Here is a 26598-nt window from a genome sequence, read left to right on the forward strand (position 1 = left end):
CTGCTACCTAGCAACTAGCAAACAATGGTAAGCAATACCTTGATGGATTAAGTTTTCCTGACCAAGTGAGCATTAGATTATGAATGGTTGTAAGTTTCTGTGCAAATGTTCCAGTTCCAGATGCAGAACCAGAGTGAACCCTATCCTATTACAGTGGTGCATCAGTGTTGTGAATATTCTTGTTTTAAATATAAGCTACTGTGATTCCAAATGGCGTGAATGTCGTTCCCTTCAAAGAAATAAAAAATATTGTAAGCAATATAACACTATGACAAGTAAACCTCAAGAGAAAATAACTCCAGACAAGGGCGTATTGATCTGGCATGTACATCAATGATGCTTATAGAACAATGATGATTTGGCAAAAAAATGGAGAGACAGCATAAGCAGCAGAAAAGAACAGATCAATATCTGGCACATGTCTTTTATTACTGCATCACCAGGGAGAGTAATGTAAACTGCTTTATTTATTAGGCTGATCTTGTGGGTCACTATAGGACAGGGTTTTGATGGAGTTAAGATGTTTATTTATTGAGTGATGACCGTCAAAGGTGGTAGAAATTCAAAATCGTTTCGCTCAGTTTTCATGGCACCGATTGGGCGTTCAACATACTAGTTTCGGAGTGGCATATCCCCCGGCAGAAGTGCACACAAAATGCGATGGCTGCCATGTTCGTTGAGGCCCTCTTTTGGGGTTCCTCTGAAATGTTAATATTCAAATAGGGGTCCTGCAGTAATATTAGGGCCCTTTTGGGAAATTGCTGCCAGGGAGAGTTTGATTCGATCATTCTTCAGCCCGCCCAGCAACACATGGCGGGAATGGTCAGGAAGCAGACTGCAGCAACAGTATTTAAAGGGATCATAGAATCATAGAATGGTTATAGCACGGAAGAAGGCCATTTGGCCCGTGCCAGCTCTCTGCAAGAGCACTTCCAACTAGTCCCATTCCCCCGCCCTTTCCCTGTAGCCCTGCAAAAAAATTTCCTTCAGATACTTATCCAACACCCTTTTGAAAGCTGTGATTGAGTCTGCCTCCACCACCCTTTCAGGCAGTGCATTCCAGATCCTAACCACTAGCTGAGTAAAAAAGTTTTTAGTCATGTCGCCTTTGGTTCTTCAGCCAGTCACCTTAAATCTGTGTCCTCTGGTTCTCGACCTTTCTGCCAATAGGAACAGTTTCTCTCTATCTACTCTGCCAAGACCCCTCATGATTTAGAACACCTCTATCAAATCTCCTCTCAATCTTCTCTGCTCTAAGGAGAACAACCCCAGTTTCTCCAGTCTATCCACGTAACTGAAGTCCCTCATGCCTGGAATCATTCTTGTAAATCTTTTCCGCACCCTCTCTAAGGCATTCACATCCTTCCTAAACTGCGGTGCCCAGAATTGGACATAATACTCCAGTTGAGGCCGAACCAGTGTTTTATACAGGTTCATCATAATTTCCAATCTTTTGTACTCTATACCTCTATTCATGAAGCCCAGGATCCCGTAAGCTTTTTTAACTGCTTTCTCAACCTGTCCTGCCACCTTTAACATGCACATATACCCCTAGGTCTCTCTGTTCATGCACCCCCTTTAGAATTGTACCCTTTAGTTCATATTTCCTCTCTTCATTCTTTCTACCAAAATGTATCACTTTGCACTTTTCTGCATTAAATTTCAGCTGCCACATGTTCCACCCATTCCACCAGCCTGGCTATGTCCTCTTGAAGTCTATCACTAGCCTCCTCACTGTTCACTATACTCCCAAGTTTTGTATCACCTGCAAATGTTGAAACTGTGCCCTGCACACCAAATCCAAGTCATTAATATATATCAAGAAAAACAGTGGTCCTAGAACCGACCCCTGGGGAACATCACTGTGTACCTTCCACCAGTCTGAAAAACAACCATTCACCACTACTCTCTGTTTCCTGTCACTTAGCCAATTTCGTATCCATGCTGCCACTGTCCTTTTTATTCCATGGGCTTCAACTTTGCTGGCAAGCCTGTTATGTGTTCTTGCATCTCTCTGTAATTTCTCTGCAAATTTGCTCCTCCATATTTTTCCCACTAGATGATGGCCTATAGAATACACCTAGTCGTGTAATGGCACCTCTATTATTTCTTAACTCTAACCAAATACATTCTGTCCATGACCCCCTCTCTCTCCAGCACTGTAACAGTCTCCTTAACCAATACTGCCATACCGCCTCTTATCTTTCCTTCCCTCGCTTTCCTGAACACCTTAGATCCAGGAATATTTAATACCTGGGCCCTCACCTCCATTAAGGCAAGTCTCTGGATAGTGGTTGCTGGGGATTTTTGGAGCCACTGATTGACTCTTTAGGATGAATTTGAGTAGTTTTGATACAAGAGAGCAGTTGGAGAACTAACTTTGGCCTGCAGCTGCACTGTTTTACTTCATTGGCTGCAGTACTACTGGGAAAAATGGGGTTCTTGCTGGGATTGCCATTGAAGGCACCACACCAAGGGGAACAGCAGCAGCAGCAAGCACAGCAGCATAGACCTGCAGACTGTCCAAGAAGACGATGATGGAGGTAGGAGCACAGGAGGCCTGACAGGAGCAGAATGTCATACCTGAACAAGACAGAGGAGCAGCATATGAGGAGGCTTTGCTTCAGTAGACAGGTAGTCACTAACCTATGTCATCTGTTGTAGCAGGAATTAGAGCCAAACATCAGGGGACACGCAGCACTGCCTGTGGATGTTAAGGTATTGGTATCCTTCAAACTTCTGCGCCACAAGCTCATTCAAGGCTGCAATAGGTGACATCAGCACCATCAGTTTGCTATTCATAGGGCCATCAGGCACAAGTGACATGCCATCTTTGCAAGGAGACAGCAATACATCACCTTCCCCATAAAGGCTGGCGATCAGGAGGAGCAAGCTCTCGGATTTTGGCCGCATTGCTGGATTTCCTCAGGCACAGGGCATAATTGACTGCAGACACGTTGCCCTGTGTTCTCCCATTTGAGAACCAGCCATGTTTTATTAGAGGAAGGGGTTCCATGCCCTGAATGTGCTGCAGGTGTGTGACCACAGGCAGTAGATAATGCAGCTCTGTGTCTGATTTCCTGACAGAAGCCGTGATGCATTCATACTGCACCAGTCCTCAATCCCTTTCTGACTTCTACCCAGAAAGCAGGTGTCAGGCTTGGTCTTTGGAGACAGGAGGTATCCCCTCTACAAGTGGCTCATGACTCCTGTCGGCAACCTGGCCACAGACGTGGAGTGCTGATACAATGCGAGCCACACAAGAACAAGAGTTCTGATTGAGCAAAAGCATAGGCATCCTCAAACAAAGGTTCCAATGTTTGCACCTCTCTGAAAATGGGACCAAATGAGTTTCTACCCCAAAGTCTTTTATAAAGAGCTGTATGAGCAATAGTTTATGTTAGATAGTTTACCTCACATATAATCATTAATTCTGGTATGTACAAAGGTAGTGATCACTCTGCTTTTTTTTACACAAACTTGCCAATTTCACATATTCAGAATCAAACACTGAGACAGTGCAGGTCTCAATGGATTTTGATCGATACACAAGTGGAATTGTTAGTAAATGTAAAATTAGACAATTTACAGAAAAATAAATTAACCGTTTGAGGTGTCTCACAGTAATGAGGAAAACCATAAATAATGTGTGGTCTACTGTATCAAAGGTACTGGAGCATCACAGAGTGTTATGGTAAGCGCATCTACACAATGGCGTCCAGAGGGAGATCGAATCCCCAGCTGCACTCTATAGTGTAAATAAGCCCAGTTCTCTTCTCCCAGTGGCATTGTGAAATTGTCAGGATAAGGGAACCTGTTTTAGCAATGCAAATACAGACAGCTGGGCCTGTGCAATTGATGTCCATGGGCTTTGTATCAAAGTAGAACTCAGCACACCTCGGGAGAGAACGACTTCCCAATCCGAAAGTAAATGCAGGACAGCATAGCTATTGCTCTTCTGAAAATGAATCCAATTCAGGAGTGAAGGTAAAAGCACCCAGTGAGCATCACAGTGCTATACAACATATCATAATATACATACTTAAGGTTGAAGAAAATACATTTCTTACATTTATTTTTATTATATAGTATTAGATCTCCCATGGCTGTTGCATACGGGGAGTCAAAACCAAGTGTAGTCTGAAGGTGAAGTGGGGTTAGAGGCCAAGGGATCATTGGAGCAGGGCATATAGATGGAATTCAATCCCCATTCTGTCATCCATTCTGCCCTAATTTTTATAAATTCCTTTGTCCATATTTACAGTGGAAACTGCCTTGATAAACTGTCACACTATACTTGCACCCTCCCACAAGTGTTGACATTCCAATGGGCGGAGGGTATAATTAAAGCATGATACGTTTACATTGGCAGTTTCCCTTATATATTTGGACATGTAATTTGTAATAGAAAAGGCTGACGGGGTGTGAACAGATGTAATTTATTTAATAGATTACTAGTCAAGCTCCCAAGGCGTTGCACATGGGACGTCAAGACCCAAGTGCAGTCTTCAGGTGAATTATCATAGAATCATAAAAGAATTACGACAAAGAAGGAGGCCACTCAGCCCATCGTGCTTGTGCCGGTCGGAAAAGAGCTACCCAGCCTAATCCCACCTTCCAGCACCAGGTCCATAGGTTACGGCTCTTCAAGTGCACATACAAGTACTTTTTAAATCCGATGAGAGTTCTTGCCTCTGCCACCCTTTCGGGTAGAGTTCCAGACCCCCACCACTCTCTGGGTGAATTTTTTTTTCCTCATCTCCCCTCTCATCCTTCTACCAACTACTTTAAATCTATGCCCCCTGGTTCTTGACCCCTCTGCTAAGGGAAATAGGTCCTTCCTATCCACTCTATCTAGGCCCCTCATGATTTTATACACCTCAATTAAATCTCCCCTCAGCCTCCTCTGTTCCAAGGAAAACAACCCCAGCCTATCCAATCTTTACTCATAGCTAAAGTTTTCCAGTCCAAAGATGTGCGGGTTAGGATGATTGGCTATGATAAAAATTGACCCTTAGTGTTAGGGGGGATTAAATACGTGGGGTTATGGGGATAGGGTGGGATATGTGTTGGTGTAGGGGTTACGGGGATCGGGTGGGATATGTGTCGGTGCAGGCTCAATGGGCCGAAATGGCCTCTATCTGCACTGTGGGGTTTCTGTGATTCTGTGATATCCTCATAAATCTCTTCTGCACCTTCTCCAGCACAATCGCATCCTTCCTGTAATGTGGTGACCAGAACTGTACGCAGTACTCAAGCTGTGGCCTAACTAGTGTTTTATACAGTTCTAGCATAACTTACCTGCTCTTATATTCTATGCCTCGGCTAATAAAGGAAAGCATTCCCAATGCCTTTTTAACTACTTTATCGACCTGTTCTGCTACCTTTGGACATACACTCCAAGATCCCTCTGTTCCTCCATACCTTTCAGTATCCTCCTATTAATTGTGTATTCCTTTGCCTTGTTGCCCCTCCCCAAATGCATTACCTCACACTTTTCCGGATTGAATTCCATTTGCCACTTTTCTGCCCAACTGACCAGTTCATTGATATCTTTCTGCAGTCTAAAGCTTTCTTCCTCACTGTCAACCACACGGCCAATTTTTGTATCATCTGCAAATTTCTTTATCATGCCCCCTACATTTAAGTCTAAATCATTAATATATACTACAAAAAGTAAGGGACTGAATCCTGTGGAACCCCACTGGAAACAGACTTCCAGTTGCAAAAACTCCCCTCAACCATTACCCTTTGCTTCCTGCCACTGAGCCAATTTTGGATCCAATATTGAAGGGATAATTACTAGTCCTAGCCCGTATTCCCCAGACGTTCGCCTTCAACTAAAGTTAGAGATAGCCGAATCCTATAAGATGCTTAATTGGGTCTAAAGGTCCAGACTATCTCTCCCTAAAGGAAAGAAACAACTTGAAGATGTTACCGTCCTCCAGATAGCACTTTTAGACTGTAACCTTCTGGATATTATGAGGGTCCGGAATACTCCCCCAGAATTCTGCAACTCCTCACCAAAGAGTGTACAGAGATTGAGTTTGCGAGTTTGATACAGAAGTACTCTGTGAGACAATTCTAAAAATATATAGATTTATTAAAGAACTGACATGTATTTAACAGCTGGTGATTTCAGTCGCAACATTAACAGTTCTAAAAACAAAGATCTTGCAATTCTTATTCTCAGAGATCCTTATTCTCAAATCTTAACTTAGTTACATTTTTACATTTCTTACTTATTTCTAATCCAGGATATCCACCAAAATCAAATCAAAGTACCTTTTTGATCCCCGAGACTCAAAGAGTTAAAAACTTACAGAGCCTGCCTCTGAAGAGTGAGAATCGCTTTGGCCCTTGCAGCAACTTCTGACTTTCTATTTGAAAGTTCTATTTTTTATACCCTTTTTTCAGTGGTGTATCCTTTGAAATTTTTGCTGATGTAAGCTAATTATCTCTAGTCATTTCTCTGTTGACTTCTTTTCTATTCTTACTGTCAATTCAGCTGTTAACTTGCAGAATTCTGTCTGCTGTCTAGGTGTTCAAAACGTATCATAAACGGTTATAACTGATGTATCTATTTGATGCCATTTTTAGGAAGGGCTTCTATTCAATTCTTAAATAACCTTAGTTGGTTGGAAGCAGACTTCGCGTCTCCTTTGTGTTCCAAGTTCAATACAAAAACCATGTGATTGCTTGGTGCATCTATTGATTTCATATCTACAAAGTCTTCTGTTTGTATATTTTACAACATGTAAATTGAAAACACTTCAACTAGGGTTCTATGCATTTCTTAGCTACTTCAATTGGTTGTATTAAGAATTATGTCTCCTGTCTTTTATTTGGTGTAATATTTATGAAGGCATATGGTTCTTTAATGTTCTGTGTTTCTGTTCGAAGTGTTAGTTTATAACGCTTTAAACTGGGTAATGGTATTGTGTTTCTCCCAATCTGCAGACTTTCTGGAAGCAACCCTTTGCTTCTTCAATAGGGCCATTGTTTTAGTATCAACAACCAATTACCATTTCAAAAGCTTGTATGGTGTTTGCAGCTTTGTGTCAACACTTCATCTTATCTCAGAAGCCTGTATTCTGTTTACAGCCTGTGTCATTGAGGCTTTTAGATTTTTTAACCCAGTTTTCATGTTTTAATAAAGTCAAAATTCTGTTCATAGGATGGTGTATCTTTTGGAATATGGCTATTTCCTTTACAATATTGCCACTCTCCCTTGGATCCTGTGGACTTTTACTTTTTTGATCAGCCTGCCATGTGGGACCTTGTCAAAAGCCTTGCTAAAATCCATGTAGACCACATCAAACGCACTGCCCTCATCGACCCTCCTTGTTACCTCCTCAAAGAATTCAATCAAGTTAGTCAGACACGACATTCCCTTAATAAAACCATGCTGACTGTCCTTGATTAACCTGTGTCTTTCTAAATGAAGGTTTATACTGTCCCTCAGATTTGATTCCAGGGTAGGATTAGAGTCAGAGGAATAATTGGATCAGGGCATGCAGATGTAATTCAGGCCCCTTTTTAATTCATATATTCTATCCTTCATTTTATATATTTCTATTAAAAATTCCTATGCCCACATTTATAATGGACACTACTTTGTAAGCTTGTTGTGCAGTAATTGCACCCTCCCACCAGCATTGACATTGCGGCAGCCCCACTAGTGGGAGGGTGCAATTACAGTTTGGCATCTATATAGACACTTTCCATTGTTCATATGGCCATGGGAATTTATAATGGCAAAATTTGCTAATTGCACAAAGATGCAAGATCTTTAATATTACTAGTGGACCACCCATGGTGTTGCTCACGGGGTGTCAGAGGATTTGCTGTTTTAGAGCAATTGGGTTGCTTGTACCATGTGGGGGATAACATCAGGGCCACTGATTTACAATGACTGAAGAAGTCAAATTCCATTTATGTTCAAATCTATTCTGCGATTTTTTTTTTTTACTGGTGCTTTGGGGATTGAATTTTACTACTCTGTCCATTATTCAGTGAAAATTGTAAATGAGTGAATTTTATTTTTTATACTTATAATTCCATTACCTATATATATTTAATTTTTATCCGATAGCATATTTAAAGCTGAGAATACCCTGCAAGGCCATTTGCAAGATACATCAATTGGTATTTAGCAGTACTGGGGAGTGGAAATGGGTTTAGCTATACTTGGGGGCAGTCCTGCTCTTTGGTAGCTCTGAGAGATGGTACTGGGCTTTGGTAGCACTGAGAGATGGTACTGGGCTTTGGTAGCACTGAGAGATGGTACTGGGCTTTGGTAGCACTGAGAGATGGTACTGGGCTTTGGTAGCACTGAGAGATGGTACTGGGCTTTGGTAGCACTGAGAGATGGTACTGGGCTTTGGTAGCACTGAGAGATGGTACTGGACTTTGGTAGCACTGAGAGATGGTACTGGGCTTTGGTAGCACTGAGAGATGGTACTGGGTTTTGGTAGCACTGAGAGATGGTCCTGAGGTTTGACACAAATTGGGTGGAAGTTCTAGCGTTTGACAGGGCTGCTGAAGTTTTCCCGGGGGTGGTGGGGAGGAGTCCTTTGATCTGGCATCACTATGGAAGGGGAACCTGAGGTTTGGTAGAACTGTGGAAGGTGGGGCTGAGGTTTGGCACAACTGGGGGTTGAATGTGAAGTTTGACTCACGGTGCGTTCCTGGTGTCTGTCAGCAATGAGGGCAGGGGCAGAGCATGAGCGTGGCATCACAGGTTGGGAGGGTATCTTGTGGTACCACTGGTTTGTGACTTTCTAAGGGATCTGTAAATATCAAATGTAGTGTTTTGTATTGGTTTCTGGATGTGTATCTGTGTCAGTGTGTCTCTCTCTCTGTCTTGGTTTCTCACAGCTATAAGAAAGCATAAACATCAATAAAATACAGGTGTCAACTGGAGCTTTCAAAATTCAACTCAATTGGTTTTTATTTGAAAAACAAATTAACTGAGGAAAAATACTTTCTCGCTCTTTCTCTCGGTGTCAGTGTGTGACAGCTGTTAACAATTAGAATGTTTACATCCTTGCTCCTTTATAGAAAATGAGCAAAAAGCTACAAGTATATAATTAGTAAACTGTAATTTTTCTCTCTCACACACATACACAGCCTCTCTGCTTTTTTAAAAAAAAACTCAAATATAAATTTTACCTGAATAAAGATTTTGAAATTTCACCTCTAGCTGTTCTTCAAATGATTTTGAAAAGGTTTTGAGCAGAAACTGCTCGAAGCTGAAGAAAATTATTCCGTTAGTACAGTTGATTGAAAGGTAGTTTGATGCACCCTAGGAATTTAGGTATACTGCACGTGCTCAGACTGCACAATCCAAATTCAACTCCAGAGTCACAGATCTGGGCAGAAATATCAGTTCAAACCTACCCTTTTCAGAGGTTGAGGCCTTCAAGAAAAAATAACTGACAGAGTAATTAAAAGACAATTCAGTGGATAAATTTAAACCTGTCATCATGTAATAATGTTATTGCTTAACTTTTATTTTGCACTTCAGAAATTTCAATCATTGAGAATAAAAATCATTTGAGTGATTTGTGGGAATCTGGTTGCCAGGATGGATAATCAGAATAATCAGTTTTTAAAGGTAAAACCCATTATAAATTTGGATGCAAGAAATTTACAATGGGGGAAAAGTTGACATAAAAAGAGTGATAAAAGTGTAACAACAGGATGTCAAGTTGTGTAGACAGGAAGTGTACACGGATGCAAGATTTGTAATAAGATACATATAGATTTGATGATCCAGCACAGCAAGAGAAGAATGACAAAATATCAGAAAAGGCTGAAATGTCAAATGTTTGAAAGAAATAACCTCAAATGAAATGGTTAATTCTGTGTCACTGCAAACGCAATGATCACCAGTCACAATCAGCCAATTAATTCTGCTTTTGATTTGCATTTCAGCACCTCGCGAGTGTGAAGAAGACGAGTTTCACTGCCAGAATGGTTATTGTATCCGGAGTCTGTGGCATTGTGATGGCGACAATGACTGTGGAGACAATAGTGATGAACAGTGTGGTGAGTGCGACTCTAGAGTAAGAAATGTAACTTGTGGCCAACCAATTTTTAAGAAGATGCATAATGACAAGTTTCCCATGCAGGAGGCATCAATTTAAATCACAAAGCAGTTCTTTGTAGAGCCTTTGTCTATTTTAAATAGGTAATTGCAACTTTATGGGCCGAATATTCCGATCCCTACGGGTGTGTACGCGCTGTGTACAGGACTGAGATGAGAAGAAATTTCTTTACACAGAGGGTGGTGAATCTTTGGAATTCTCTACCCCAGGGGGCTGTGGAGGCTCAGTCATTGGGTATATTCAAGACAGAAGTTGATAGATTTCTGACTAGTAAAGGCATCAAGGGATATGGCGATAGGACCGGTGATACGCCTGGTAAAAACATAGGCGTAAGGCTGGCTTTTACCAGGATAAGAGTTGAAAAAAGTTTAAAACATTTTTTTCACTCATTTATCATTTTAAAATACTTTAAAAAGAAAAGGTAAGTTTATTTTTAGCCCCGTAAAATACTTTAATTATTTTTTCAAAAAATTAAATTTTTGTTTAAAATAGTTAATTTATTGTAATTTCAACTAATTTTAAAAATGTGATTTAAAAAAAAAAAAATTATTGAATGTTTTAAAGTGTTTTGGGGGTGATCTCCATTCATATATTTGACAGGTCTATCTGCCAAGTGTATGAAGGGAGATTCCCTTCTTTGATTGGCTCCCCATGGCCCACCTGATCCCAGGGACGCTTGCGAACCACCTGTGCCTCTGGGGTATGTGGGCCCTGCACACCGGCAGTTTGGAGAGGCCTAGCATCGGAACTATACGCACCTCGGGAGCCCTCCGGCAAGTGCGTAGATTTTTCCCAGATCGGCGGCCTCCGCACGCCTCCGATCGGAAAATACGGCCCACTGTTCCAGTCTTTGTGTCCAATTTTGTGTAGACCACAAATTTTTTCAACAAGTGTTGGTCAGCATTGCTTTACCCAAGGAGATGCATTTTTTTGCTGTCTTTTGTTTTCCTATTGCAGACATGAGAAAATGTTCTGACAAAGAGTTTCGCTGCAATGATGGCAGCTGCATTGCAGAGCACTGGTATTGTGATGGAGACACAGATTGCAAAGATGGTTCTGATGAAGAAGGCTGTCGTAAGTATTAATTTGGGATGAGTGATTGCCAGTAACTGTAGTGCATATTTTTAACACTGCTATATCAGTGTATTGGTTGGTTAGTGTTAGTTACATTATAATGCTGCTCAATTACCAGCTGTAGACTTAAAAGAAATGGCAAAAAGTCATACCACCAAAGCATGTACTAAGGTGCTTTCAAAGGCCCAGTGTTTCAACTGAAGATAAAAACGGCTGTTGAATCGTTATTTCTTTCCTTCATATTCCATGTGGGATTGCCCTTAATTTTCTTAAATGTTTTTACGTAAGTAAACAGTACGTGGTCAAGAAGTTTGACAGTGGCACATTCTCTCCCAACTGAAAATAAAGTTGGTTTTGTGTAACTCCTCAATACCCGTTTTTAGGAATTGAGAATCCAAGAAATCAGATGTGGGTAGTAAAGCAGTCAGGATTTTTTTATTGTAAAGACTTCCTGTACTAGGCATAACCAATAAAAGTGTGGAAGAAACAGTCATAACACAATGCACTTTCTAGAAAGAGATCATGCAGCAGGAAATTCATTTTCACACTTCACATTGTATCTAATAAAAAAGAATGCATGGTCATTGTACAATGTCTGGCACTGGCAATTCAGATACAGACACTCAACATGAAAAGTAATTCTCTTTTCCGGTCATTCACTGTTTTAGTTCATGTTAAGTTTCCCCTTCAAGATAGCAAGTAGAAACATACTCGGTTAATTCATTGTGTTCACTGCTACCTTCCTCTGTTAAAGACAAACTTTAACTTACATTACATCAAGAATAATACAATAGTCCTCTTTTGGGAAAATGACATTTGGACAAAAAAAGAAGAGAATCAAAAAATGCAGACCTTCTTCTGCACATAGAGGAGAAACAAACTGTATCAGATGCTTGCAACTGTCTATAAGTGTTTCAGGCTAATGAGGACTTCAAAGGAGTAGAAAACTAAGCCCATCGGCTCTTCAGCTTTCAGCTAAATGAAGCACTTCTTTGATCTTAAGAGATAAAGGCACTCTTCTACAGATAATGAGCAGTCATGCAACTATTGAGAATGGTGCCCTCATTGGATTGATTTGAAACCAGTGTATGTATTTATAATATACAGCAGAAAATCTGATTTATCTTGACTGAATCTGTAACTATGAAACCAACTCTGGAGAAAGCTTATTGTAGATAGCATGCACAATTAAACTAGTTTCAGTTAAATTAGATGAGAATCCAAACCGTTCCTTGTACTTGCAGCACAAATTACAGTTTCAGGCAGTTAATAGATGATAGCCATTATGATTGTGTAGATTTTACACAATCTGCCATATATCCAATGGACCCAATCCTGAGGATCTCAATGAAGCTGTTTTTCACTTTGCTTAACACATTTGATGACCTGTCTTCTTGGCCACATAGGACACAGTACTTAATCTTAATAGGAGTGGCTGAATAAAAGAAACATTTTTGGCATTGCAGGGTTGTTTTTATTTCACGTTTCCTACATTACAACAGGGCCTACACTTCAAAAGTATTTCATTGGCTGTAAATTATTAGGGGGCTTAGATTGAATTCTAAACTATTATATAATAAGCAAATTCACCCATAGCCATAGGAACATTGGACAGCAGGGACGCACATGCACGCGTAGCCTATGTGCCCAACATTACTAAGAGCGTAAATGAGAAAAATATGTGGTATGATTTACTTCCCTCATTACATGGTTTTGGAATTCCCTCCCTAAACCTCTCCATTTCTCCACCTCTCCTCTTTTAAAACCCTCCTTAAAACTTACCTCTTTGACGAAGCATTTAGTCATCTGTGGTGCCATTTGGGTGCCCGCCTGCCTCATGCCAGTGGAAATCTGGCCGGCCATGGTGGATATGCCCAGCCTCCCCTCCTTCCACCAATCCTAGTAATGCTGCTATTGGTCCTATTCTTCTTCAGGCAACTTGCGAAGCTTGGATCCCACTGGAGAGACCCATATATGGCTTGGTGGAGGCCTTCTGGATGTACTGGCTACCACTACTATATCACGGACCTCATTTACCCTCAGGTTCAAAGACTCTAACTTAGGGAGCCCCACTCCTGGCCCCACTCCCTGGCCCAGTAAGGAGTGGACTGAAGTTCTGCTTCTTGACTCCCAGAAATAGCAAAGACCCAACATAACCAGGTTGCGGTTGTTTCCTTGGGGGTTCTACCGGTCTCCTGCGGGATACCGGTAGAACCCCTGTGGAATTTTGGGACCATAGAGTCCAACCATGAGCTAACTCTCTTGAGCACAGCCGGTAGCTCACCATTCCGGTGGAGCAGTTACTGCAGAAGCAATATATTTAAGAGGAACAGTTACCAACAGACAAAATATCCCATGGGGAAACAACTGTTTCTGTGTAGGCCATGGTTTCTGTTGGTCCTAGAAAAAGGTCAAATGAGGACTGGCTTCTGCTAGTTCTATAAAAGGGGCAAACATCGGGTCACTCAGTTAGTGTGACATCAGGGAACCCTACCTTGCATATATTCCTGAGCTTGTGGAGCGAGATTATCCTTTTGATCAACAAGAATTAGGGCAAATTGAAGATCATTAGTGTCAGAATCTGCACCTGTTCACCACTGAATCTGATACAATCTGGGACAAGATCTTGCCAAACTTCGCATTGGCACACCGACAACAGTGCTTGGTGATAGAACAGGGACTTAATTAACAGCCAGTGAAGTAAGTTGGCAAAGTGTTCTTTGTTTCAGTTTGGCACAGTTGTCCTTGTTGCTTAATTTTATGCAGAGAGAGGAGAAAATGCAGACGCAGTCATATAATTACCTGATACAATGAAGTTCAGCAGGTTTGTAACTGGTGGAAGAGGAATAAATGCCAACAGTAAGCGATAGGCGTAGTTTGGTATACAGTTATTGATGTTCAGTGACGCATCATGACTTGGGTGTGGGACACTAACCCGACCCAAACTATGCTTGGGGCTGTCATTCATTTTTAAGCACTACAGCAATTTTGAATGAGGATGCTTGCTGTTAATAGTGTTGTTGAATTAGTTGGATCTGGTTCCCTCGGAACCACATTTAATTTGCTGGTTTTGTTTAGATTATGTTGCTAGACATAAAAAGCTGTTACCAGTAAAAGTGACCATGAAGCTGTTCGATTGTCATAAAAACCCAACTGGTTCACGTCTGGCCTACAATCCCACACCAAATGTCAAGTTGCATCCACCATACAGGTTTAAGGAGACAGGCCTGTGTTTCAATCCAGGTTGCTGCCCTATATAGGTGTCAGGCTTGGCTCAGTGGTAGCACTCTCACCTCCTGGGTTCAAGTCCCATTCCAGAGACTTGAGCACATAATCTGAGATTCTGTCTGCTCTCCCAGGTGGACATAAATCATCCCTTGGCACTATTCGAAATGCACAGGTGTTCTCCCAGTGTCCTGACCAATATTTATCCCTCAACCAGTATCGCAAAGAAAACAGATTATCTGCTCATAATCTCATTGCTGTTTCTGGGACCTAGCTGGGCGTAAATTGGCTGCCGTGTTTCCCTACATTACAACAGTGACTACACTTCAAAAGTATTTAATTGGCTGTAAAGCGCTTTGGGACGTCCTGAGTCATGAAAGGTGCTATATAAATGCAAGTTCTTTCTTCTATTATTGCCGATGCAGCTGCTCTGATTCACTGGTTTCTTCGGTTATTATTGACCCATTCACATCTCCAGGAAGAAGCACTTGCAGTCAATTACCGACCAGACGTGATCTGGATGAAGCGACATCCACTGGGAAGGGTGAGCGTCGGCTGCAGTATAAAAGCAGCTTTTACAAAGCTCAGCTACAAAAAGCAAAAACAAACCCTGGTTAGCTCTCTGCACCATTGCTCACGTTTTAATGATTAACGAGAACTAATGATCCCATCAGCTATTTTTGATCATTAAGAATTACACAGGCAGTGGCAGGTCAATGAACAGCTCCTTGTGTGCATTTGAGTGTCATAAGAGCAGGCAGAGAAAATTAGCTCCCACTTGCTTTACTACAGCCATACATTAATGGAACACACTAATATATCTTGAATTCTTTGACTAGTCCACACCAGAAAGAAAGAAAGACCTGGATTTATATAGCGCCTTTCACGACCACCGGACAACTCAAAGTGCTTTACAGCCAATGAAGTACTTTTGGAGTGTAGTCACTGTTGTAATGTAGGAAACGCAGCAGCTAATTTGCACACAGCAAGCCCCCACAAACAGCAATGTGATAATGATCAGATAAACCGTTTTTGTTACATAGATTGAGGGATAAATATTGGCCAGGATACTAGACTAAAGGATGCAGTATCCACTCTTTGCAACAGTGATGTAATTGTCCCTCTTCCATTATTCTCTTCTCCCTTTTATTTTTATTTTTTTGCTTTCCCTATATTATTTTCTATTTTTTTACTTTTTTACATTTTTTTCCTCTTGATTTCCTCTATCTTCATGGTCCACCTAGCTACAGGTCTGAGTGCCACTCACTTGGTTTTCCTTTCCTTTTTCTTGAGAGAGTAAGAGAAAGCAAGAGAATACATGTGGGGGGGTGTGGAGGGAGTGGACTTTCTGAATGTTCGCAGATGAAATCCCTCTATTAAAACTGCAAGCTCTGTAGTTTCAATGGAGGGTCTTCGCTACCATTTTGAATGCTGGGATAGTTTTCAACCCCGCCCGCCGCCACCCCCACCCCCACCCTCCAAAGTATTATCTTGCTTTCTGTCACTCAACAGCCAGAGAAAGCAAAAGAAATGGTGAAACTGTGAATGAATGACATGGTGTAGAGTATCATCCTCAATGGTGAGAGACTGTGCTCTTACACTTGAAACTCCAGCCAAACATAGGAGAGCTGGTTGGACTGATTAATGTCTTCCGCAGTAATATGGCCCTTGAAAGTGCAGCTTGCTGCAGCACTGGGTTATTTTGCTTGACCCGACGTACAGACAGCATATTTGGGACAACTTTTGGCCTCTGCTTTGGGTAGGATAAAGTAAAGAAACACAGTGCCTTTAAGAAGAACTAATTGCTGGAACCGGTTCAGCTTCTGTGCACAGCTTTCACCGATAGCTAAACAAATGTCAGTAGAGTAGTTGACACCAGACAAACGATAAGTTCAAAGCCATCATATCAAAGGGGAAAACACCAAATATTCTCTTTTATAGCATGCAGGTGGTATGCGTAAGGACTGAGATCTTGGAAATGTGCAGGCCGATAACTGTTTTCATTAGAACCGCATTTTATGCATTCCTTTTGATACAAAGCAGCTGTCAATTGAGTCTGTGTTTGAAAATGGTTCATGGAAAACATTTTTTTTTAAACTTCAAAGAATTCAAGTTACACTGGTTCTCACTTTCAGACATCTGTCAAACCTGCTTACAGGCGGTATCCACTAGGACAAGCAGCAGGAACTCCTGACTGTGACACTGTATGCAATGTTCAGTTCAGACCTTAACTAGAATGACTTGTTCTGAAATGAATCGATTCATTTCTGTGTTGGAAATGTGAGGATTTGGTGCGGTGCTGATTACACTATTTCCTTTGTGGGCCAACAAGATTAAAGCTACTGTTTGAGAATTTGTCGGGCTATCCACATGCCATTGGTAAATTTTATCTGTTGAGGTTTTATTGGTGTCTAATTTAATACAATCCTGGGGCCGGGGTGGGTTATTTGTGAGTAACTTGACATACTTCATTAAATATTTGGCATCCATCGCCAGCTGTCAGTAAATCCTGTAATTGTAGGCTCGGACAGAAACCAACACCCAGAAATTATTCAAACAATGACAGCATATTTCTGAAGACTCTGACAGTTGTTAACCATGGTGAAATTAAGTCTGTAAAAAGTGTGTGGGAAAAATATTACTACCACTTACAAGAAGTTATTGGCCAGTTTGAAACTAGTGAACAAACTAAAGTAATGAACAAATACAATAAAAACCATGATCTTATTTATGATTTTTTTTTCAGTATTTGCCCTATCTAACTCTGGAATTACTTGAAGTCTGGCACATAGACAACAATCATAAAATCTAATAGCTACTGTCTGTCACAAACTCGACAGTGACTTAATTGACTTGTTCCCATGATCAGGTTGCTATGTAAATACAGTCAGCCATTTTCAATTGACTAATTCTATATTATTATTTAATCAGCCTGTTTTTATAATTTTAGAGCGGAATATTAAGTAAAACACTCACCACAATCAGTAGATTAATAATTAAAGCACCAGAATTCTTTGGTGGTCAATGTGGAAACTAATGGTTTCTTCTAGATAGGTAACTTGGCATAACAAAAACCCATTGAGAAGTACATTTTTGGAAAAAATTTTGGCACTAAAGGAACAGGTTCTTTAGTGCATATATATAGTTTTAAAAAAGGTGCAATATCCTGGTGTATGTACTTTAGAAATGCATAAATATTAAGGTGGTGTGGAAGGTGGAAATATCACACTAGTGCAATAATGGGTCTTCTGAGACTGGCATTAAGGCGTATTAGTGAAGTAGTGAGTTTTTTTCTCAGTTTCTAACCTCTACTATGGTAACTGTAAGAAAAAGAGTTTCATTTCCCACCACTAGTTTGCCTATCTTGACAAATATAAAACCTCAGCAAAACGAAACATCTCTAGCTTGAGCGATTGAGTGCTCTGTTACTGTGAAGGCTCTTTAATGTAGAGATGGCTCCACGTTGGATGCACATTAAGGATTGTTTTGCGCTGCAGTCAGTATTAAAAGGCTTGATTACACTTTGTGCCCTGTTACATAGCCATTAACTTAATTTACAATGCATTTCCTCAGTCTTGTGTTAGGGTGTCCAATTTGACAGGAAGTTAGGAGTGTTCAGCCCTACAGTGCCGCAAAGCCACCAAGCTGATGAGTCCAAACATTTCCTGGAAACCTGTCTGGCTCTGAGGCAGCTGTATCTGTTTTGAGTTAAAAGTGTTGAGGAGAATGTCAGTGTGTTGAAATGTCACTGAAATTACCATCTCATGGAGTGAAAGGTGTTAATGTAGGAAAACAGTGACTGTACAATGTAAGGAACACCAGTTTTCAATTCTCACCACAGCAATTTAATATCAAAAGAAAATAATCAATGTCTCCTCTACCTGTGCCAAGGAGAAGAACTGGTTAATAGCTGGTATGGTTAAAATGATGTCATCACTGTTATCATGCGCCAATTCTTGCCTGGGCAGAATTCTAATTGTGTTTATTTTTGTCAAATCCTCCATTAAGAACTTAAGCCCAAAATAGTACTGGTTAACCCTTCGACAACCATAGCCAATATAAGCTTTGTTTCCACATAGTGATCCATCTAGAAGCCTGACTGAGCACTGTCCACTTTAGTCAAGGGATGGAAAATCAAACCAAATGGAGAGACTGGTTGCTGCAACTGTAATAAATTTCTCGAATGATCTGAATAAAGGGACTAGGTAGTTAGACAGACAGATGCAGTAATTTCCCAGATAACATTGTACCCAATTAAGACTGCCTTTAATCTTTAAAAAATTTTTTTAGCTGCTGATGTTCCTGTTACCAACTGCAGTGTGGAGGAGTTTCAATGTGCTTATGGCCGCTGTATTCTTGACATATACCACTGTGATGGTGATGATGATTGTGGAGACTGGTCCGATGAATCAGACTGTGGTTAGTGACTCTTATATTATTATTTCTAAATTAAAATCAGTAGGAAATGCAACTGTATTTTGTCACGGCCTGATGGCCTCCAACTTCAGGATATGTGTAGCTCCTTGTTTGCACTAATTGTTGGACAGTTTACACAATGTCCTACATGGAGAGGTTGGTGGGATGGTGGTGAAGAGTGAAGTGTTACTTTAGGTTGGACCCCACCTGGTAAGTGTAGGTTGTGAGATATTTGTATACTAATTCGGGTGTATAAAATGAAAAGTAACTTTTTTATGGCTGTCCGTTTGGTGCACTTGCTATATTGGTTCCGAAATGGAAACCGCATGCTCGCATAACCCTTCTAAAACTCGCTACATCATGCTGAAAGTTTAAAATTTCACTTGCTTAGGTGAATTGACTGTTTGACACATCATTGTCCATTCAGTTCCCCTTTGTGGCACTTCATTCCCACATTTTGTCCACAAATAACACATTACGCAAATACTGCAAGTTGCTTTCTCACATTTTCAAGGTTAAAGGTCGGATAAATGTGCTGCGAGCTGTAATTTCAGGCAGAAATTAATCATGGCTTTGTGAAGTATCTGGACACTGACTATTAAGCTTTAATGTTTCAAGTTGTAAATAAAACTACACTCCCCTGCCCCCACAAAGCATTATTGCACAATTAAAATTATTTTTACTTGGTGAAATCAATGTGTAGATGTTCTAAACCACTTCAAAAGACTTTGTTACAACAATTAATTCTTTCTTTTCCAAACTGAAATTCCTGTCAAAACTATTTAATGCCATCCTCAAAGATCAAAGAAGAAGTTTAGACTGTTTTGATTGCCATCAGCTAAGCATTGGATACCAGACTCAACTGACATTCATGACCAGGCTTCCTCTGGAGGCCAAATTTGTCTGGCTGGCTGTGTTGTTTGGGGAAGGGAAGCAAATGGGCAGGGATGGAGAGAGCCCCATCTGCACTGCCGGATTGTGACTGCTGGTGGGTCGATGAGGGGACCATTTTGACAGCGACTGGGGAGATGTTCTGGGTTTCGATTGTCTTGCACTGTTGATCAAGGAGAATGTCAGAAATACAGGAGTGAAGGGACATAACTTCGGGGGACAAAAGGAGAGGAACTTACAGCATTAAAAAGAAAGAAGGCTCGAGTGTTACGTGTGCTCAGCATGTTTTAAAAGTGGATTCACACCGTTTCAGGGAGGGACAATCTGAGTTGGATTGTTACAACATGAATTACAGGGATGATTATCCAGTGCCGTGCTCACTCAATGGGAGTGTAGTGCATGTTGGAGAATCGGGGTTACGGTGTTGTAGCTCTATCTCTGTCCTGCGCTACCTTTAAATGTAGCTTCTCGATCACAGAATAAGCTCTTTTACCAAGTTAATAAATCATGATTGCCAGTGATTTTCAAACATTGAAAATATCCCTTTAAGCAAAGTGGCTGTGGGTCACAGACTCCTATTTTTCATCCAGGTGAAGGTGAAGATGTGCTGGATGAGAACACATTCAGATTGTGGAATTAGTTGGAATTGAGCAACAAAATCTGTTGAATAACTATGGAACCTGCAGTATGCAACAAGATTAGATTAGTTATCCTGTGTGCCCTGGACACACTTTGAGAGGTAGAATGAGACTGGAAGACTCCATTTGATTATTAATTTGAACATTAAATGGATTGAAATCTCAGTTTTTACAGGAGCAACCTATTTGTGGTGACATGGTCAACATCCATAAAAATAACAGCTGTTAGTTAAATGATACAGTTTGCATTTGACAAATTAGTTGAAGACGTAAGAAGTGAAGGCTTATCCGCTTGGCTTGAATTATATTTTACTAAAGGCAGTCATTTACTTTTTACCGTAATGTAGGTTGTAACAGACTGTAAGATTCAGTAGCTGTTTAAAATTGAAGTGTTGAGCTGAGTGGTTCTGTTCGAGCGATTCCAGTGAGAGGCTGTGATTAGTAACATAATCCTGCAGTGGTGTCTGTTAAGCTGTGCTTATTACAATAACAAGAAGGATCCAAGTAATTTGAAACACTTGTCCAGACGTTTTGAGATAATTATGAAATAATAAAACCTGACTTTAATTGGTGGACTGCGTGTGGTCTACAAACTGAGGTGGGTTTTTTACCCCCAGTGTGAAATGCATTGTTAAAGCAGGTACCAGATTTCATTATATGTTCCCATCTAGTATATCCAACATACACACCTCGCAACCTTTGCAAACCGTAAACTTCTGTCACCTGTAGTGGTACTGTACTATCCATTCCTTTAGAATACACTGTAATAGAGTTAGTACAAAGCATTTCACACTCTTCACCCTCATGTTTTCTATAAGATGCGGATTCAAATGTCAGAACATGCAGGTATTTTCTTCATTGTTGCTTTTTAGACCACCTGTGCACCTGTTGCATCAGACATTTCCACATCACGTCACGCACGAATTAAACCTCACACGTTCGGCCATATCTCACACATCTGTCACATTGCACACCAGCCATACTGCACAGCACACACCTTTCAACTTGCGCCATGTTGATGCTCATTGTCAGCATCTCCTCAACTGTGCAGTTGTCATCCTATGGAACCATCCACATTGCCTATTACTGTCTATTGAATCAATCCATCCATCTATTACACACACTGCACAGTAACCCTCCTGATGAAGCACACTGCTATTTTTAAAAGTAAAACTGTTCCTTCCTGTCATATGAGGAAAGCACATATTTTGTTCCCAGTAGAATTCCCTCTGCGTGTCACATGTTGCACATCCACACCACAAATAATAGGCCTTAATGAAATTTGACACCAGTAACTGAACACTTCTCGGCAGAAACTTAACATATGAGCACAAACAAGAAAGCTCTGATGCCTTTTTTTTACCGTTTAAAGAAAGAACACAACAGGGTATATAGTACAAGAAACAGAAGAATATTGGGTTTATGTTATGAGTGGTGACACAATCTTAAGAGTTTTGATTTTTTAAATCTGCCTAATCTTTGTTCTCAAGACACACAACTTGATCTGATCCCCTTAATTGCGTTTCAGCCTTTCAGTCCATTCCCACTATATGCTCTATCTAAATAGAAGCATATTCCAAAGTGATTTCATTCAGTTTTATTCTCCAGCTGGAGATCATTTTGAAGATTAGTGATGGAAAACAGTTATTTCTCAGATACTAAAAATATTTCTGTGCTCAAAGGCTAAATTGTGACTATAATTAAACAGGGGTAATAAATTCATAAAAGTGGAATGTGACGAGGAGAAAAATAGGCAATGTGGTGGAACCACACTTCACTACGCAAAAGATACCCGCCCCAAATGTCTTGACAAACACTGCAGGCCATCATTACAGTATTTGGGTAATCAACAATCCTGCCCTCTGTAATTTTCAAAATGGACAAATATCAAAAGAATTCAGATGGTGACAAATCATATTTGTATATGCTCCAAAAAGGTCACATCAAAGACAGTCTCTAAAGGATATTTTTTCTAAAGAGTCCAGGTATCTTTCTGTGGTCCTCAGGAATCCATTGTACTGGCCAGGGGAAAAGACTCGCCATTTTCAGTAACGTCTATGCTCGGTTTATGTTGTGCCTTCAGACACAGGCATTCTTCTTTGTTGGATGTAATACTGAACAGAAACATCCAGAAATAGATTTGGAGACTGATGAAGTGCTATGGGTACTTTGAGTAAACAATTTGAGTGCTGTAATGAAAAAAGTCTTTCCAACAATGACAATTAGCCTCTGTATATCGCCTTTAATGCAATAAAATGTATCACGCTCTTCACACTGGAGAGCACGGACTGAGTGGGTTCAGAAGAATTTAAGAAAAATGACATATGCACAGTCATAAAGTAAGGTTTTGAGGAGCTTATTAAAGATGGAGAAAGAACTAGCAAGACGGGGAAGTTTATGAAAAGTGTTCCAGAGAGTACAACCAAGATTGGTATCGAGTGAAGAGACTGGAGAGAGGAAAATGCACAGGAGGCCGGATTTAGAGGACTGTAGGACATCGGCTAGGGCATAGGGCTGGAGGAAATTGCAGAGATAAAGTAGAGCAGTACAATGGAAGGATTTTTAAATGAGTACAAGGATTTTGAATTTGGTGTGGTAAAAGACAGTAGTGGAGGTTGGTGATGATAGGGGTGCTTAATGAGTAAAGCTTCGTGCGAGACAGGAGATGGATGACAGGGATTTGGACAAGTTGGAATTTGTGTAGCGTGGCGTTTGAGAGTCTGACAAAGTTGGCGAAGTTGAATCTTCGAGGTAACAAAAGCATGGATAGGGATTTCAGTGGCAGTGTGGTAAGAGGGAAGGATGAGAGCAATGTTGTGGAGACCGGAGAAGGTGGTGTTAGTGATGGATAGGGGATTAGAGGCTTTGTTCAGGACTGAACAGGAGACAGAGATTGCAAATCTACTGTGCAGCCTTTGCAAGTAGCTTGGGAGGGGGACAGTCAGGGGAAAGGGTACAATGGTTTTGGATGGAACTGAATAGGATGGATTTGGTTTTCCCAATATTCAATTGGAAAAACTTCTGCCTGATTCACAGCTAGATTTCAGATAGGCAGTCGGACAGAACAGAGGTGATCATGGAATTTGACGGTGGTGATAGAGATTAAACTGGGTTTTGTCCACTTACATACGAAAGCTGACCCTATACCTGTAGATAATGTCTCCAAAGGGCAGTGCATAAATGAGGATAAGGATGGAACCTTGGAGCACTACAGAGGTGACCATGCAGGAGTGGGAGGAGAAGCCATTTCTGGAGATGTCCCACAGTAGCCAGTGGAAATGGAACCAAGTGCAGGCAACCACCCAGAGGTAGAATGTGGAGGAAGATGTTTATTATGTTGAACATCATGGAAGGACAAGGAGAATGGGGAGGGATAACGCACCGTGTTTCCAATCATACAGGCTGTCTTGGTGACTTTGACCAGGGTGGCCTTGTGCTGTGGCCATTTAAATGACTTGACATAGAACAATAAGACACATTCTTGCTCTATTTAAAAGGCAGGTTCACGTGCACCTTAAAAGATGTCATGGCACTATTTTGAAGAGCAGGAAGTTGGCCAACCAACACAACCAAAAACAGATTAACTGTGGGATTTTGCTGTGTGCAAAATGGCTGCTACATTTCACTTACATACTAAAATAACACTTAAAAGTAATTCGCTGTGAAAGTGCTTTGACACATTTCTGAGGTGTGATAAGGTGCTATAGAAAATCAAGACTTTCTTTGTAAATATACATTAGGAGAAAAGCCCAGGACCTTAGGCTGAGGGAAGGAGAAAAATTGGAAGGGTGAGACTCACTGGCGCATTCTTATTAGCTGAGTTAACTAATCTCAGCCAGGGTGGTAGTAGATATGATACAAATTGGGAGGGACGTATTTGCCAAAGTGCCTGATTACTGGTGCTGGAAGTGTGTTTATGTGGAAATAGAGTGAGTACAGGATTATGCTAGGCTGTAATGGTCCCTGTGGTAGAAGAGCCTACTGACATTCACTGGAACGTCTGAAGTGAATGACAGTTATTAGAGTAAGATACCAGAGAGTGGCCACTGCTCATATAATCGTACACCTGCAAAGTGTTAATACTTTGAGGAGAGGGACAGAGTGAAGAAAGGTGGCAAAGAAATAGTCAGCGTTATGTAGCTTCATGCAGATGATGAATAAACTTGGGGTGGTTGTCAGATATTATCTATTATTATCATGCAGAGATCCTAAATATGGCAGCTTTATTTCTCAATGAGCCTTGAGGTCCCAGGATGCTTATAAAATTCGAGAAGCTCACACATGTTCAGTGGGAACACGCTGTTTCAGAATCTTTAGAACTTCAAACATGGATAATTAGAAATTGTTCATATGCCAGGGTAGAAAGAATTTTTAATACCAGCCTTTGTTTGGTCACAACCTTCAGTGTGTTAAAGCAGTTGAATCCGTGGAGTAAATTGAAATGTGAGAGTATCAGTTTCTATGATTTGAACCAATTCAACTTTTACGTAGCTTACCATGAGCCTCTAGTGGCAGAGGCTCAGAAATGCAACAACACCTGCCGGGAAGATATTTCATAAATTATAATTGACGTTCTTCGACCAGTACACAAACAAGTGCCTGAAATTACAAATGGGAAACAGGAGACTTACTTAGATTTTACACTTGTAAGGTTATCGGATTTTAATCCCCCTAAAAGGTTTCATTAAATTATTTTTTAAAAATATTATTGTTGTTGGAAGGGCTTAAAAAAAAAAATCCGTTACAGCCCTGTTGATTAGGAATTTGTCATTTTAAAATGGGAGTTTCAACCTTTGCACATGTACTAATTTAGTTTTCTTGGGGTCATTCTCCACAGCATCCCATCATCCGTGTCGGTCGGGTGAGTTTCTCTGTAACAGTGGGCTCTGCATCAATGCTGGCTGGAGGTGCGATGGTGATTTTGACTGCGATGATCAGTCCGACGAGAGAAATTGCAGTGAGTGTTTTTAAATCACCTTCTTCTTCCAAAAAACACGTTCTGAACAAATATCTGGGAAACAATGAGTGACCAATAACATAATAGTTTCTATCACTGACCAATCAGAGGAAAGGACTAAATATGCTGCATTTTGCTCTTGCGCAGCTGCCTCACAGTGCACTACAGACCAGTTCCGTTGCAAGTCTGGCCGCTGTATCCGGTTGTCGTGGCGATGTGATAGAGAGGATGATTGCTCTGATAACAGTGATGAAGAAGACTGTGAAAAAACAGGTGACAATGGGAATTACTGAATGACGTTGGTGTAACTTGAATTTGAGACCAGAAGTAGCAGTAACAGCAGAAAGTCAGTGATTATCATAGAACAATGGGCCAATTTAGGTGCCTGGGCACAGTGGATAAGACTTTGAGGCCTAGAAATTGTGTTGGGGCGCCAAAGTGGCGCAAAAGTCGCCTGAGCGCAGGATTTAGCGCAGCGTTCGAGGCTTTAACGATCGTCAGATATTCAGTTTCATTGCTCCTCGAGGGACACGGGGCGAGGCTCGAGGCGCTCCGTGTCCCTCTTAGGGCGCTGAAACTGAATATCGCAGAGCAACGTGCCGCAGCGCCACACGCTGCGGCATGGCACGCTGCGGTACTGCAGGCCTTCCTCCCACTGTTAAGGGGGAGGTGCCTGCAACAGCGCGATCCCCGCTCGCGAGTGCCGGCAAATGAGCCCGGCACCAAGGAGAAGTGCCAGGCTCTCGGGAAACAGCCGGCAATGCCGCGGGGGGGGTGGTTAGGAGGTCGGGGACGGAGGTGCTGGCAGGAGGCCGCCGAAAAGGCGGCCGCCCCGCACCTCCACCTTAACTTGCGCCGCTGCCGGCACAGTAAGGCCCCGTGAACCGGGCGTGGGTAGCGAGCGGCGCAACTGCGGCGTTCGCTACCAAATATCGCGAACGGGACACGAATGGGGCGCTGCGCACACCAATGACGTCATCGGTGGCGGCACAGCGCAAATGCCTAACACCACCGTTAGCGCCCCTACTGAATATCGCAGGAGACGCAGCCAGTGGCACTACAGCCACTGACTGCCTCTTTAGGCGCTAACAGGTGGCGCTACTCACCCAATTTCTCCCCCTGAGAGTCTAGCATTCTACCACACATTACCAGATCATTCAGTGAAACATCATATGAGCAGAATGTGAATTTCTGATTTGCGCAGCCAGTCAGCTCACAAGGCTCCCTGCCCGTACCACGGACTAATCCAATTGTTCCATCATTCTTGTATGTGATGTGCACACAC

The 26598-nt window shown here is 41.4% G+C and overlaps 1 protein-coding gene across 1 annotated transcript in view; it reads left to right on the plus strand.

The window, feature by feature from the left end:
* Positions 1-26598, plus strand: part of lrp4 (low density lipoprotein receptor-related protein 4) — a 512348-nt gene that overhangs the window by 369323 nt on the left and 116427 nt on the right. The window contains exons 4-8 of the mRNA XM_086008096.1: positions 9940-10053; positions 11070-11186; positions 18702-18830; positions 25194-25313; positions 25461-25586. Of these exons, the coding sequence (XP_085864222.1) occupies positions 9940-10053; positions 11070-11186; positions 18702-18830; positions 25194-25313; positions 25461-25586 (606 nt within the window). The remainder of the gene's footprint in view (positions 1-9939; positions 10054-11069; positions 11187-18701; positions 18831-25193; positions 25314-25460; positions 25587-26598) is intronic.

Source organism: Somniosus microcephalus, chromosome 15, assembly GCF_052327205.1.
Source record: "Somniosus microcephalus isolate GS21.2 chromosome 15, FLI_Smic_1.0, whole genome shotgun sequence".
Classification (NCBI taxonomy): domain Eukaryota; kingdom Metazoa; phylum Chordata; class Chondrichthyes; order Squaliformes; family Somniosidae; genus Somniosus; species Somniosus microcephalus.